The sequence below is a fragment of the Cervus canadensis genome, chromosome 5 (genome assembly GCF_019320065.1).
Source record: "Cervus canadensis isolate Bull #8, Minnesota chromosome 5, ASM1932006v1, whole genome shotgun sequence".
Classification (NCBI taxonomy): Eukaryota; Metazoa; Chordata; class Mammalia; order Artiodactyla; family Cervidae; genus Cervus; species Cervus canadensis.
In genome coordinates this window covers 18,808,321-18,820,624 of record NC_057390.1, presented here as the reverse complement: position 1 = coordinate 18,820,624, position 12,304 = coordinate 18,808,321, and the positions used below count along the sequence as shown (strand labels likewise).

Genomic DNA, 12,304 nt, shown 5'->3' with positions numbered 1-12,304 from the left:
CTCTCAACTTACTATTTCCAGATTAATGTTTCCCCGGGCCACTATTTGGTAGTGTTGTGCTTGCTTTAATACAGCCCTGCCATGGATGTTATTTGAAATTGAAGAAGTTACTCCCTTTTTTTATTATTCAAACAAGTAGTAATCACATGTGTTTAAACTGACTGTGGTAAAATAAAATGCCGAAACTTGTATGATAACTTTTCTCTGTCCTAACATTTAAAAAAATTTTTTTTAACATTTGGAAAATTTAGGCTGAGTTGTGATTTCTATGGGATGATTGCACTGAGATATTATTTTTCTGTCAAAGCACTTGTAGCTCAGTGGTTAAATAATAACTATGATGCTTTAAGTTTTGTTGTTAGTCATTATGTTAGTTAAATATTAAAAAATCTATAAACTGTTTATTATTCCTGTCAAGTATGGTTTTAATAGAAATTCCTAACTGTAAACTGATTTCTTTTTAAATAATCAGTTTCATAAATATCCTGACTTCCAGTTAGTGCTAATTATGGTAATTCTGTGACCAAGCCATGAAGGCACAGCTAATGTAAGCATATTTAATTCTATTTAAATGCTGGACCCAAAGATTCTTCTAGTTTTCTTTTAGAAAAATATTTCTAAATAAATAATTGGCTTCTTTGTAATAGTTTTGTATTAGTTTCGCTAATTTTTATGATGCATTAATTTTCACAGCTGCAGTGTAACAACTCCATTCCAAAAGACTTACAAAATCTAACTCTATGTAGCAGTGTGTGAGCAGGACTTAGAAGATTCACTGCAGTGCTATATAGAGAGAGAGAATGGCTGAAAATTACCCTATTAAAATGTTTAGTAGAACAAACAGGTTTTTTGAATGTCACTTTATTTCCTTAATTAAGAAGAGTTACATAGATTCAAGAAAATAAAATAACAGAAGCACAAAGCTCTTAGTAGCTGATGGTTTTATTCAGGCTATTAATAGTGCATTTTCTTAGAAAAGACACATATGTTCATTGTCCTCTCTGGCTCTTTGTCCTGTATTGAAGTTTGATTGTTCTTTGCATTACAGTCTGGATAATTTTCCTCCTTTCTGTCTCCTTCTCTTTTCTCATGATTAACTTTTTCACCTTATGATTCCAGAGATATTTCTAAATATATAAAAATGAGACCTAATGGTCCTTGCTAGATTTGTTATTAAATCTAAGTTATGTATATCTCTGAAAGATCTGTATTTTAAGAAAAATTTGAATATGTAGACAGTTATTAGAGGAAATTGATAAAAGCTTGGGATGGTGGAAATAATAATGGGAAGAGTTCTCCCTCCCCCACTCCCTCCAGCGGAATACCTTCTCAATATTGTGGCATGCATTTCTGAATTTGTGGTTTTTGTGATTTTAGGTTTTATGAGAGAATGATGTATTAGACTTAAAATTTATCATGGTTATATTCTGAAAAATTCTTGCAATGTTTTATGAAGTGTTTCTTTCTTTGGTTAGATTAGAATATCTGCACACTGTACAGACTGCATCCCAGAAATGTAAGATTTATTGTGGTTCTCATAATACAGTATGTCAGGGACATTTTTCATCTCTGTAATATAAATGCATGTGTTGTATGTCAATGTTTTCAATATGTGATTACTTTTGTTTATTTAAAAGAAGCCATCATTAAACAAAGTTTAAATTACTGCTTTAAAATGTTTAATAATATGTAAAATCTTAAAATGATATCTGTGTTTTCTACTGAATTGGATAGGTATCACGGTTACTTGACACAACAAAGATGTATTTTCTGAAGAAAATAATAATTGGGTTTTCTCATTCAGGGATAAGGGGATATTGTCTTCTTTGTTTAATTTAATTCCATAATATATTCCAGTATTTTAATTGAGCATGCTTTTATCATTAGATTGTTAGGAAGAAAGTATTGCCCGATAGCAGTGAAGATCGGGATACAAAAGAAGCTCTAAAGGAGTTTGACTTCTTGGTTACATCAGAAGAAGGAGACAGTGACTCCAGAAGCGCAGGCGATGGGACAGACTGGGGTAAGGAGGAATCCTGGATCCAACCAGAGATGTTATGTAAATGAACGAAACTAATATTTTACTAGGAATGTAGCATCTTGAAGCACACTTTAAGTCTCTTACAGTATTAAAATGTTGGACATTCTGGGGACGTTTTACCATCATGACCTTTTTTCCAGGATGTGTGTCTGCGTGTTTAAAGAAAGTTGTGCAGCTGTTTACCTTCCTCATTTTTTTTTAACATAAGTGGTATAGTATGAAAATAATTTGAATTTATAGAATGTTTCTGCCTCAACAGTAGAACTTGCAAGTCTAGATTTTGTGGAAATTGAGTATGAGAACATAGTAGAAGATCTCATTATTTTTTCTTTTCTTTCTTGTTTTTTTTTGGCCATGCCTCATGGCATGTGGGATCTTAGTTCCCTGACCAGGTATCAAACCTGTGTTCCTTGCAGTAGAAGTACAAAGTCTTAACACTGGACTGCCAGGGAAGTCCTTGTAAAGAACTTAGAAATCTCATCTCTGGCATCTTCTGGTTTGTCACAGTTCTCCTATGATCTTCTGTTACTGTTGTTATCAGTATGGTGTTAAGAGTATGATATAGCTAAATTTTTACTTTAAAAAGCTGAAGGCATTCTAGGATCTAAAATCTAACTTAGTTTAATTTATTATTAAGATGTAATTGATGAAAATCTACATTTTTGATTGTTAGATTTTTCTGAAAAAAGTAGACTTTCTACTATTGATAGTAGAATAAAAGTGTTGAGTTTTTATGTTCAGAGACCCAGTGATCTGTTTTTTGTTTTTTTTTTTTTTTTTGGGTAAGCCTTTTTTTTTTTTTTTAATGTGGAACATTTTTAAAGTCTTTATCACATTTGTTACAGTGTTGCTTGTTTCATGTTTCAGATTTTTGGCCCCAAGGCATGTGGGATCTTAGCTCCCCAGGCAGGGATCAAACCTGCATCCTCTGCATTGGGAGGCAGTCTTAACCACCAGACCAGAGAAGTCCCTCGGGTGAACTCTTGAACAAACTAAAATCTTCCATGGCTAGATACAGGTGGTAAAACAAAGGCTGGCCTAATCTAGTGCCCTAAGTTGCTCAGTCATGTCTGACTCTTTGCAGACCCCATGGACTATAGCCTACCAGGCTCCTCTGTCCGTGGGATTTTCCAGGCAAGGGTACTGGAGTGGGTTGCCATTTCCTTCTCCAGTGATCTGTTTTTTAAACTGTGGACTGAAACTTGTTAAAATAGACAGATTTCTGATTATTCTGGTTCATTTTGGCTTATTTCAATCATTCAACAAATACTGATTACATGCCGCCTTTGTGCCAAGTCTTCTAGATGAAGATCCCTACCCCTGTGGGTCTACATTCTACTAAGAGGATGTAGGCAATAAGAGATAAACATGATAAATGATACAGTAAGTCAGAATGTGATAAATGCAATGGGGAATAGAAAAAGCAGAACAGAGTAAGTAGGATGGAGAGTGCTGGGGACAGGGTGGAGTGGAGTGGATAGGTTACAGTATAAGATAGATTGATCATGGAAGGTGCATTGAGAGGGTAACATTTGAATGAGAGACAGCATGGATGAGAGAGTTAGCCACATGGTATCCAGGGGAAGAGTGTTCACGAAGAAGAAAACTAGAACATATGCCCTAAGATAGCTGTAATCCAGGTATGTTTGAGGAATTCAAGGAAACTAGGGTGGCTGGAGCAGAATGATAACGAGGGAAAGGTAGTGGGAAGTGACCGAATCAGGTGGAGCTGTGTAGACCACTGGTGAGATGGAGAACCATGTAGACCACTGGTGAGATGGAGAACCATGGGACGGTTGAGCCAGAAGGGTGACGACATCCAGCTTTTGTTTGAAAGCATCACTTTGGCTGCTGTGTTGAGAATAGACCACCCAGGGCAATTAGTGTTGGCAGTAGACTTGAAGAGGAGAGGGGAAAACATGTGCTGTAATTCTAGGAAGAAGCAGAGGTCAGAGAAGTAGTGAATATGCTGAGGAGTGGTCAGATTCTAGATGTGTTTTAAAGGTAGAGAAACAATATTTCCTGAAATAGTTGTGGGATTTGGAAAAAAGGGAGGTTTTTGATCTGATCAAATCAAAGTGTAGTTCAGTTCAGTTCAGTCGCTCAGTCGTGTCCGACTCTTTGCAACCCCATGAACTGCAGCACGCCGTCACCAACTGCCGGAGTTTACCCAAACTCATGTCCATTGAGTTGGTGATGCCATCTAACCATCTCATCCTCTGTCGTCCCCTTCTACTCCTGCCTTCAATCTTTCCCAACATCAGGGTCTTTTCAAATGAGTAAGCTCTTCACATCAGGTGGCCAAAATATCAGAGTTTCAGCTTCAGCATCAGTCCTTCCAAAGAACACCCAGGACTGATGTCCTTTAGGATGGACTGGTTGGATCTCCTTGTAGTCTAAGGGGCTCTCCAGAGTCTTCTCCAACACCACAATTCAAAAGCATCAATTCTTCGGTGCTCAGCTTTCTAGTCCAACTCTCACATCCATACATGACCACTGGAAAAACCATAGCCTTGACTAGATGGACCTTTGTTGACAAAGTAATGTCTCTGCTTTTTAATATGCTGTCTAGGTTGGTCCTACCTTTCCTTCCAAGGAGTAAGCGTCTTTTAATTTCATGGCTGCAGTCACCATCTGCAGTGATTTTGGAGCCCAAAAAAGTGGTCAGCCACTGTTTCCACTGTTGTCCCATCTATTTGCCATGAAGTGATGGGACCAGATGCCATGATCTTAGTTTTCTGAATGTTGAGCTTTAAGCCAAATTTTTCACTCTCCTCTTTCACTTTCATCAAGAGGCTCTTTAGTTCTTCACTTTCTGCCATAAGGGTGGTGTCATCTGCATATCACAGGTTATTGATAGGGCCTTCAAATAAGATGGGAAACCCTGTAGATGGAAGAGATGGGATGGGAAAGATTGGGAGTTTGGTTTTGTGTGTTTGGTTTGTGATTAGAGTTCCTAATGGAAATACAGAGTAAGCAAGTGGATATATGTCTTGATTTCAGGTGAGAGTCCTGAGCTAACACTTATATAATGTTATATGTATATAGTAATTTATTTTATAGTAAGTATAAAATACATAAAATATTTGCTTTTTAAATTTTCTACTCCTGAAATGGTGGAAATTAATGGTGGAATTTCTTTTTTCTTAGAAGCTCAGTTTCCAGCTTTAAATATTTATAAATTAACGGGTCACTTAAATCATTTTAACTGTTGAATGCCAGGTTGATTAACAAGTTTGCAAAGTGCTATTTATAAAGCCTGTAAAATAAAAATGATCATTTGCTGATAAACACACGCCAGAAATACAGTTTTTGAAATGAAAAGATCATTGAAGACTATTTTGTACAAATGCTTAATAATCTTCTTTCATTACATATATTAGTAAGAAATTTTTTTTGTGAGTCAATCCTAATCACAGTCTGAAAATGAAGGTTTCTTGATTGTAGACTTTTGAGCCTTAATTTACTAAAAGTCAGTCAAATGTTGCAGTGTTTTTTTTTTCTATATCTGTTTCAAGGGAAATTTAATATTATTACCAAGGAAATAGAATTGACTACTGTTTCTTGGATGTTATATTTCTTGTGACATGTATCTGATGAATAAATAATAACTTTAAAATTGGTAATACTATGAGGAAGATGGTTGTTATGTCATTCATTGACATAACAGTGAATTGACTTTGAATGTTCAATATCTTATTGAAAAAGGCTGTTTCATTTGTTTCACTCTGTTTAGAAAAGGAAGACCAGTGTCTCATGCCTGAAGCTTGGAATGTGGACCAGGGAGTAATTACCAAACTCAAGGAACAATACAAAAAGGAGAGAAAGGGGAAAAAGGGGGTGAAGAGTAAGTGGAAAACATTGTATCTGTAAATCATAAATTTTACCTCTTTCATATCCCCCAATTTTTTTTTTCCAATGTTTTCCTAAAACTTACTTACTCTTTTTTTTTCTTCTCCTGACCTCTTTCCTTGTCACTTGCTCTTCAGGGGTGGAAATTAAATGGTTAGATATTTGATCATGAACTTTGAAAAAGAAAAAAGCTGTGAATATAATTATGGGACCATAATGTATCCCAATAATAAATCCAGAGCATCATGAGTGTATGGGACTGTGTTTTCAAACATAGCATTAGTTTGATTTTTCAAATTATATGTGCTTAATTACAGTAATGATTTTTTACTGTTGATAATTGAAATCTCATCTAGTGTGACCCTCTGGCACACCACCAAAGTAATTGTTTACAATTTTAGGTCTTGGTCACAGAAAGAAGGTTAATTTCTACCCCTGAATATCCTATGTGTTCATAACACACAGTTCATTTGCTCTCATCACTATATGTTATACAGGTCACAGAGTCAGACACAACTTTTTTAAAGTACTTATTTTTCTAATTTAAAATTTTGGCCAATGTCATTTATAATATTACCAATTAGGTTTTTCTTTTCCCAACAAAATGTGTTCCACATCAAAAATGGAAACTAAAATGAAATTTCTAGCCCTGTGCATCATATCATTATCTTATTCAAGTTATTAGTAAGGTTTAACAATAGATCTAGTTAGGTATATAGAATATAATTACAAAAGCTTTCACACATCCCTGAAAACCATCTTAACCACCTTTTTAGGAGAGCAAGGTTAAATTACCTCCTTGTGCAACCACTCTCATTGACAATATGGACATGGGTCTCCCTTTTATGGCAATAGGAATTTCATCTTTTGGGATATTAGCATATAGTGGGATTAAAATCCAACTTGAGTGAGGAAAGTATTTAAAATTGCAAAAGACTAGAGAGGTATGCTTTTTCTTTTTCTCTTTTTGTAGTGATGCTAAGGATTATAAAAAATCAGTCATTCTTTGATAACCTAGTAGTTACTGATAAATATTTAAATCTTTATTTAAAATATCTCAGAATTTACAAGTATTTCACTTTAATGGATAGAAAGTCAGTGGCCTTTATTGATACTAGTATCGTACCAACTATTATGTAACTGAGAGAAAATGTCATTTAATGCCTTCTCAATATTAGTTAATCACAATGAGAAAGGTTAATATTAAAACATAGGTACATTTTCTACTTTTTATTAAAAATACCGATACAATTTAATTTTAACAAGCAATAGTGAGACATGGTTTGTTATGACTTCATAACCATGATACAACCATTTAAGCTGAAATTTTAAGGAATATTTTTCATATGCAAGAAACAAGGAGAATATTTTATTTGTCAAATTGACTTAAAGTTAATATATTTGTAATGCTACAGTAATAAATGTCTTAAAATGTAAAAGACCTGTTAATTGGAAAGGTATCAAGGACTTATGTAGAATTCATCTATTATTTATTATTTGGTTCTTATCAAATATCAAGGCTTTGCTGTAGTTGGAGTTAAGCATTTAAGATCTCAAGCTACACCATTTGACTGAAGTAGTATTCCTGCTAAAAGAAGCTAGTGGATTTCCTGAGCCTGAAGATTGTGATCACTGTTTCAGGCATATGGTACATAGCTTTTTAGTATGGTGAGAAAAAAATGATTCTTTAGGAGAAAGGCTAATGTTTTTCACTGAATAGAGAAGGACAGAAGACTGAAGTTCAGCACATTTTATCATCATCAGTTTAGGTTATCTTGATAAAATGATAGCCTGGGAATGAGAGAAGACATGATAAAAACAGAACTGAAAGACGTAAAATGAAAATAGAACTGAAGGAAAGCTTTGAATTGACATAGGAAGCACTAATTTATAAAGCATCATAGGTATCTTTTTAAATTGAGCTGTTTCTCATTGGAAGAGGTTACGTCTTTATAACATGGGCTAGTAGAAATATTTTCAGTCAAATTGTGTTCTCTGATCACACTATCTTAGAATGTATTTCTAGGCAGTAGTTAAAATTGCTTAAAAATAGGAAAAAACCATAATGGACTATGGGTAAGATTTTCCCATTCTTAATTAAACTTATAACAGGAAAAACAACCGAAGATCTGTTTCAGCCTCTATCCTATATAAAACAGTCAAAACAGGGATGTGGGAGAATGAAGCATCGAAGTACAGGTAAGTAATTGGTAGGGTGTGAGACTTCACCTTGGGTACCTTATTTTCAGGATGTAAAGCAGTGAATGCAGCTTAATTTAAACAAACATAAAAGAATGTGATTGTTTAATTTAGTACACAGCAGCTTCACAGTCTGTGGTATCTGTGTTTAGAGTTGTATACAAGGATTCTAGAATAATAGAATAATATTATTTTTAATGATCCAAATTGCACAGGAACATTTTTTCATGCAAATAATGACATTATTCCATTAGCTTAATTTAAAAAATATATGTAAAACATAATTTTTCAAGAGTAATATACCTTTTTAAAAATCTTGAAAACTTAGAAAATAAATTACTCTTTAATATAATATAGTGTGGTAGTTTTAAAGGTGAATATTGGCAGATGTGAATAAGGTTTATGGCACCATTTTGATGCAGTTGAATAATTCTGTTTTCTCTTTTTTGTTCTCTCCCTCCCTTTTCGGGGCTAGGGCCCAATAGGTCAAAACTACAAGATATGCTTGCTAATTTGAGAGATGTTGATGAACTTCCCTCCTTGCAGCCATCTGTGGGTTCACCTTCCAGACCCAGCAGCTCCAGGCTTCCTGAACATGAAATAAATAGGGCAGATGAAGGCAAGTACTTGGGACACACTAGAGCACAAAAAGCACTTGGATGTACTTATCTAAATTCGGTTATTAGAGAGGGCTCTCTACGAGAAGAATTTTATTCTACAAATGTTTGAACTATGTATGTAGTACTCCACATTGTAGACCTTCTTATATTCAGGGGGGTTTGATTATAACTATAGTCTTTAAGACTTGAAGAAAGATGCATAAACTTAAAACCAAGTCTAAATTGTAGTTTGGAACATCCCCCCGCAGCTTCACAGAAGCCATGTAGTTGATGTATGTACACATAGTTCTAATGCCATTCCAACAATGAGAAACCTGAGTATATACATAGTTAGTAAATGTTTACTTTGAGACTCACATAAATGTTTTCATATGTTTAAGCATTTATCATTGACAAAAAGAGAAAAAAGGCATCTGGAAGTCTAGTCACATTTCCTTGTTCTCTTTCAGTCCTTGTCTATGTGCATATACTTTTTACAGAGTTATAGTCACCATGTAGAAGAATTCAGTTGTATTTATATATATATAAAACAATAAATTCATGATTATAATTTTAAGATTAAAAATTTTAAATTAAATATTCTATTTTAGACTTGATACTTAACCTTTCCCCTTTTGGATATTTAGATTATTCCCAGTTTTTTATAGTATAATCTTGTGTTATATAAATGTAGTTTTCCATCTCTTAGATAGAAGTTCTGATATTCCTATTTATAAATGTATAAAATGCTTATATGTGGAAATTGATTTTAAAATATGTATTTACATTAGCTGAAAGTCATGAATGACATAAAATTAATCTTCATGATTAATGAATATATTTTGAAATTTATTTTTAAAAATTGCCTTGAATTTAAATATTATAATTACTTGCAGTGGATATGTCTCTTCAAATTACTATTTATTGAATAAAACCACCAAAGTCACAGAGAAACATGTATTATTATTCTTTCTTGGTTTTAAATTTGGTTGTGTTTTAGAGAAATGTAAATTGATAGGACCTCGATCGATAGATTTTTGTGTTTGGAATACTTTTTCAATAAATTGTTTGATCATTGCATGGCTAATTTATTAGCATTAATTATAGTATACTGGGAATTCATTTTCCATACATTAAATAATGAAGAGCCACATATGATACATTTCCATTCTAGATGAACAATTTATTTGATGTAGATACGTATCTTTTAAATTAAGCTGTGAATCTTGGGGCCTCAACAGGTATGTTTGTTACTCACTAGGAGATTCATTCAGCTGATACTATAGATGTGAGAATTTTAATCAACTTCCTTTATTCTAAGATCAGGTCTGATAAGAAGGAAAGTTAGTTTTTGTCTCCTTATTCTAATAATCTCAAAAGAGTTTTATCAGAAATTTCATCTTACAGAATTCTTTTTTCTTAATTGAAAGATAATTGGTTTGCAGTGTTATGTTGGTTTCTGCCATGTAACCCAATTACAATAATAGAGGCAGAATATGTTCTAAATGACAAATATGCAGAAAAGGATGTATAAACCACAGAAAATGCCCCTAATTAAAAAAAAAAATTTAAGAACCTTTAGAACGGAAGTGTTGAATGTCTAATTTATGATCTGTAGTATTGGTCCTACATCTGCTCCCACAGTACAGAATTTTCACAAGTGGAAAAGGCACTTAACAAATATGTTGTAGATTTAACTGCCTGTGACTGATGCTTTTCAGTCTCCAGTCCAGTATCAGAAGAAGTTTCCATAGCTTGTGTGTGCTATGTAATTTTATTATATATTTTTATTATAATTATTCAGAAGGCAGTGCTGCACTTGAGGCATATTTAAATTATTTTTGTAAAAGCTGATTAGAGCCTTTAGTATTTAGTTGCTGATAGAAATGTGACCTCTAATCGAAAGCTCTCAGGACTCTCAGAGAGCAGTCAGTCAATGGTTTGCCCCTTGGAGCTCTCTCTTTGGCCCTTAGGTCTGCTGGCTGAGCCACTGGTGTCTGTGGAAGCAGTGGTTGGTTGCCTTCCTTTGTTTTCAGATTTGACTTGGCCATTCCTAGAACAGTTAGTTAAATTAGCCCACGCAATGTGAGTGACCAAATCACAAATCTTAGTTTTTTTGGGGGGTGGGGGAGAGCCATTTTTACTTCATATCTGAACCGAGCTTTCTGGCAATATTAGACATGAAAACAAAACAAACAAAAGAACACCTGGCTGAAGATCTAACCTCCTAGTCTCATGTGAATCATTTGGTTGAAATTTTGGCATGAAAATTGCTGTTCTAAATGAAACAATTCCTGCTTTTTATTAGTAAATGTTTAGAGTTGTTCAAACCCCTCATAAGATAACGTGGTATGTTTGGGTAAAACCCATTTTTATTATTGCAGCTTTATTGTATGGTGGTTTGAAAATGTCTTATCAATTTATACTCTGTTTTGTTCTTGTAACGATTTTGAGTAGAGTTCCTGCCACTAGCATTTTTAAAAGTTCATAGCTGTTCTTTTCATTTCTTCAATATTTATGATTGAATCTAAAATCATATGATTGAATGTAAAACTGAAAAACATCTCATAAATCTATTCTCTGCATACATTGATTAGTACAGTTGACTTGTTTCTTAAAAAAAAAGTTAACTAACTTCTTTAGCAGCCAAAGTTAAACTACTAAATTCATCTAATCAACTCATAAATGTTTGTCATCAATAAAGTCACTACCTTGAGACAACTACTTAAAGAATGATCTCTGATGGCTTGTCAGAATGATTTGCATTTATAAAAAGTGTTCCAGTGGACACTTTAATAAAAAACTTCTTTGAAATAAATATTTTTAAATGAAATATAATATACTTACAGTAAACGGCTAAAGTCATAGGGATGAGCTCAGTGAGTTATCTCAAAGCAAAACCATTCGTTTCACCATTGCCTAGGTCAGGAAGCAGAACGTCACCAGGGCCTAGAAGTCCTGATGGTGCTGCCTTCAAACACTGCCCCTTCCCTCTTCTCCAGAAGTAGTCTTGAGTTCTGACAACACATATTCACTTTGCCTTACATAGGCACTTTTTACTAATCTAATTATGAACCATTTTCATTTGAGATTTCTCTATATTATTTAGGTTATAAAACTAACCAATTTTATTTTGAATGCAGCCAGCAGTGTTCAGAATCACTATATGTGTTTTAATGTACATTACCATATGTAAAATAGATGACCAGTTCAAGTTCAACGCATGAGGCAGGGCACCCAAAGCCAATGCTCTGGGACAACCCAGAGGGATGGGGTGGGGAGGGACTTGGGAGGGGGGTTCGGGATGGAGGGACACATGTGTACCCATGGCTAATTCATGTCGATGTATGGCAAAAATCATCACAATATTGTAAAGTAATTATCCTCCAATTAAAATATATTAATTAAAAAAGATTAACTCACTTACTATACATATTTTAATAACTGATAGAAATCACTTGGGTAATTAGCATGAAATATCAAATGAGGAAAATCTACTTTCTTTCATACATTTATAAAGTTTTTTTCTACAGTGAAAAAGAAAGGGTTTGTTTCATGTTGTACTTTTCTAATTAGATGATACCTTTAATGGTTAAAATATGGAAGAAAGCAA

At 33.8% G+C, this 12,304-nt stretch overlaps 1 protein-coding gene across 2 annotated transcripts in view; it reads left to right on the top strand.

Moving 5' to 3' along the window:
- The window catches only part of STRN (striatin), a 105,572-nt gene that overhangs the window by 65,348 nt on the left and 27,920 nt on the right, over positions 1-12,304 (top strand). The window contains exons 7-10 of one of the 2 annotated variants that reach the window (XM_043468324.1): positions 1,888-2,023; positions 5,778-5,888; positions 8,006-8,092; positions 8,568-8,711. In XM_043468324.1, coding sequence (XP_043324259.1) covers positions 1,888-2,023; positions 5,778-5,888; positions 8,006-8,092; positions 8,568-8,711 — 478 coding nt within the window. The remainder of the gene's footprint in view (positions 1-1,887; positions 2,024-5,777; positions 5,889-8,005; positions 8,093-8,567; positions 8,712-12,304) is intronic. The other variant, XM_043468325.1, reaches the window with a different exon arrangement.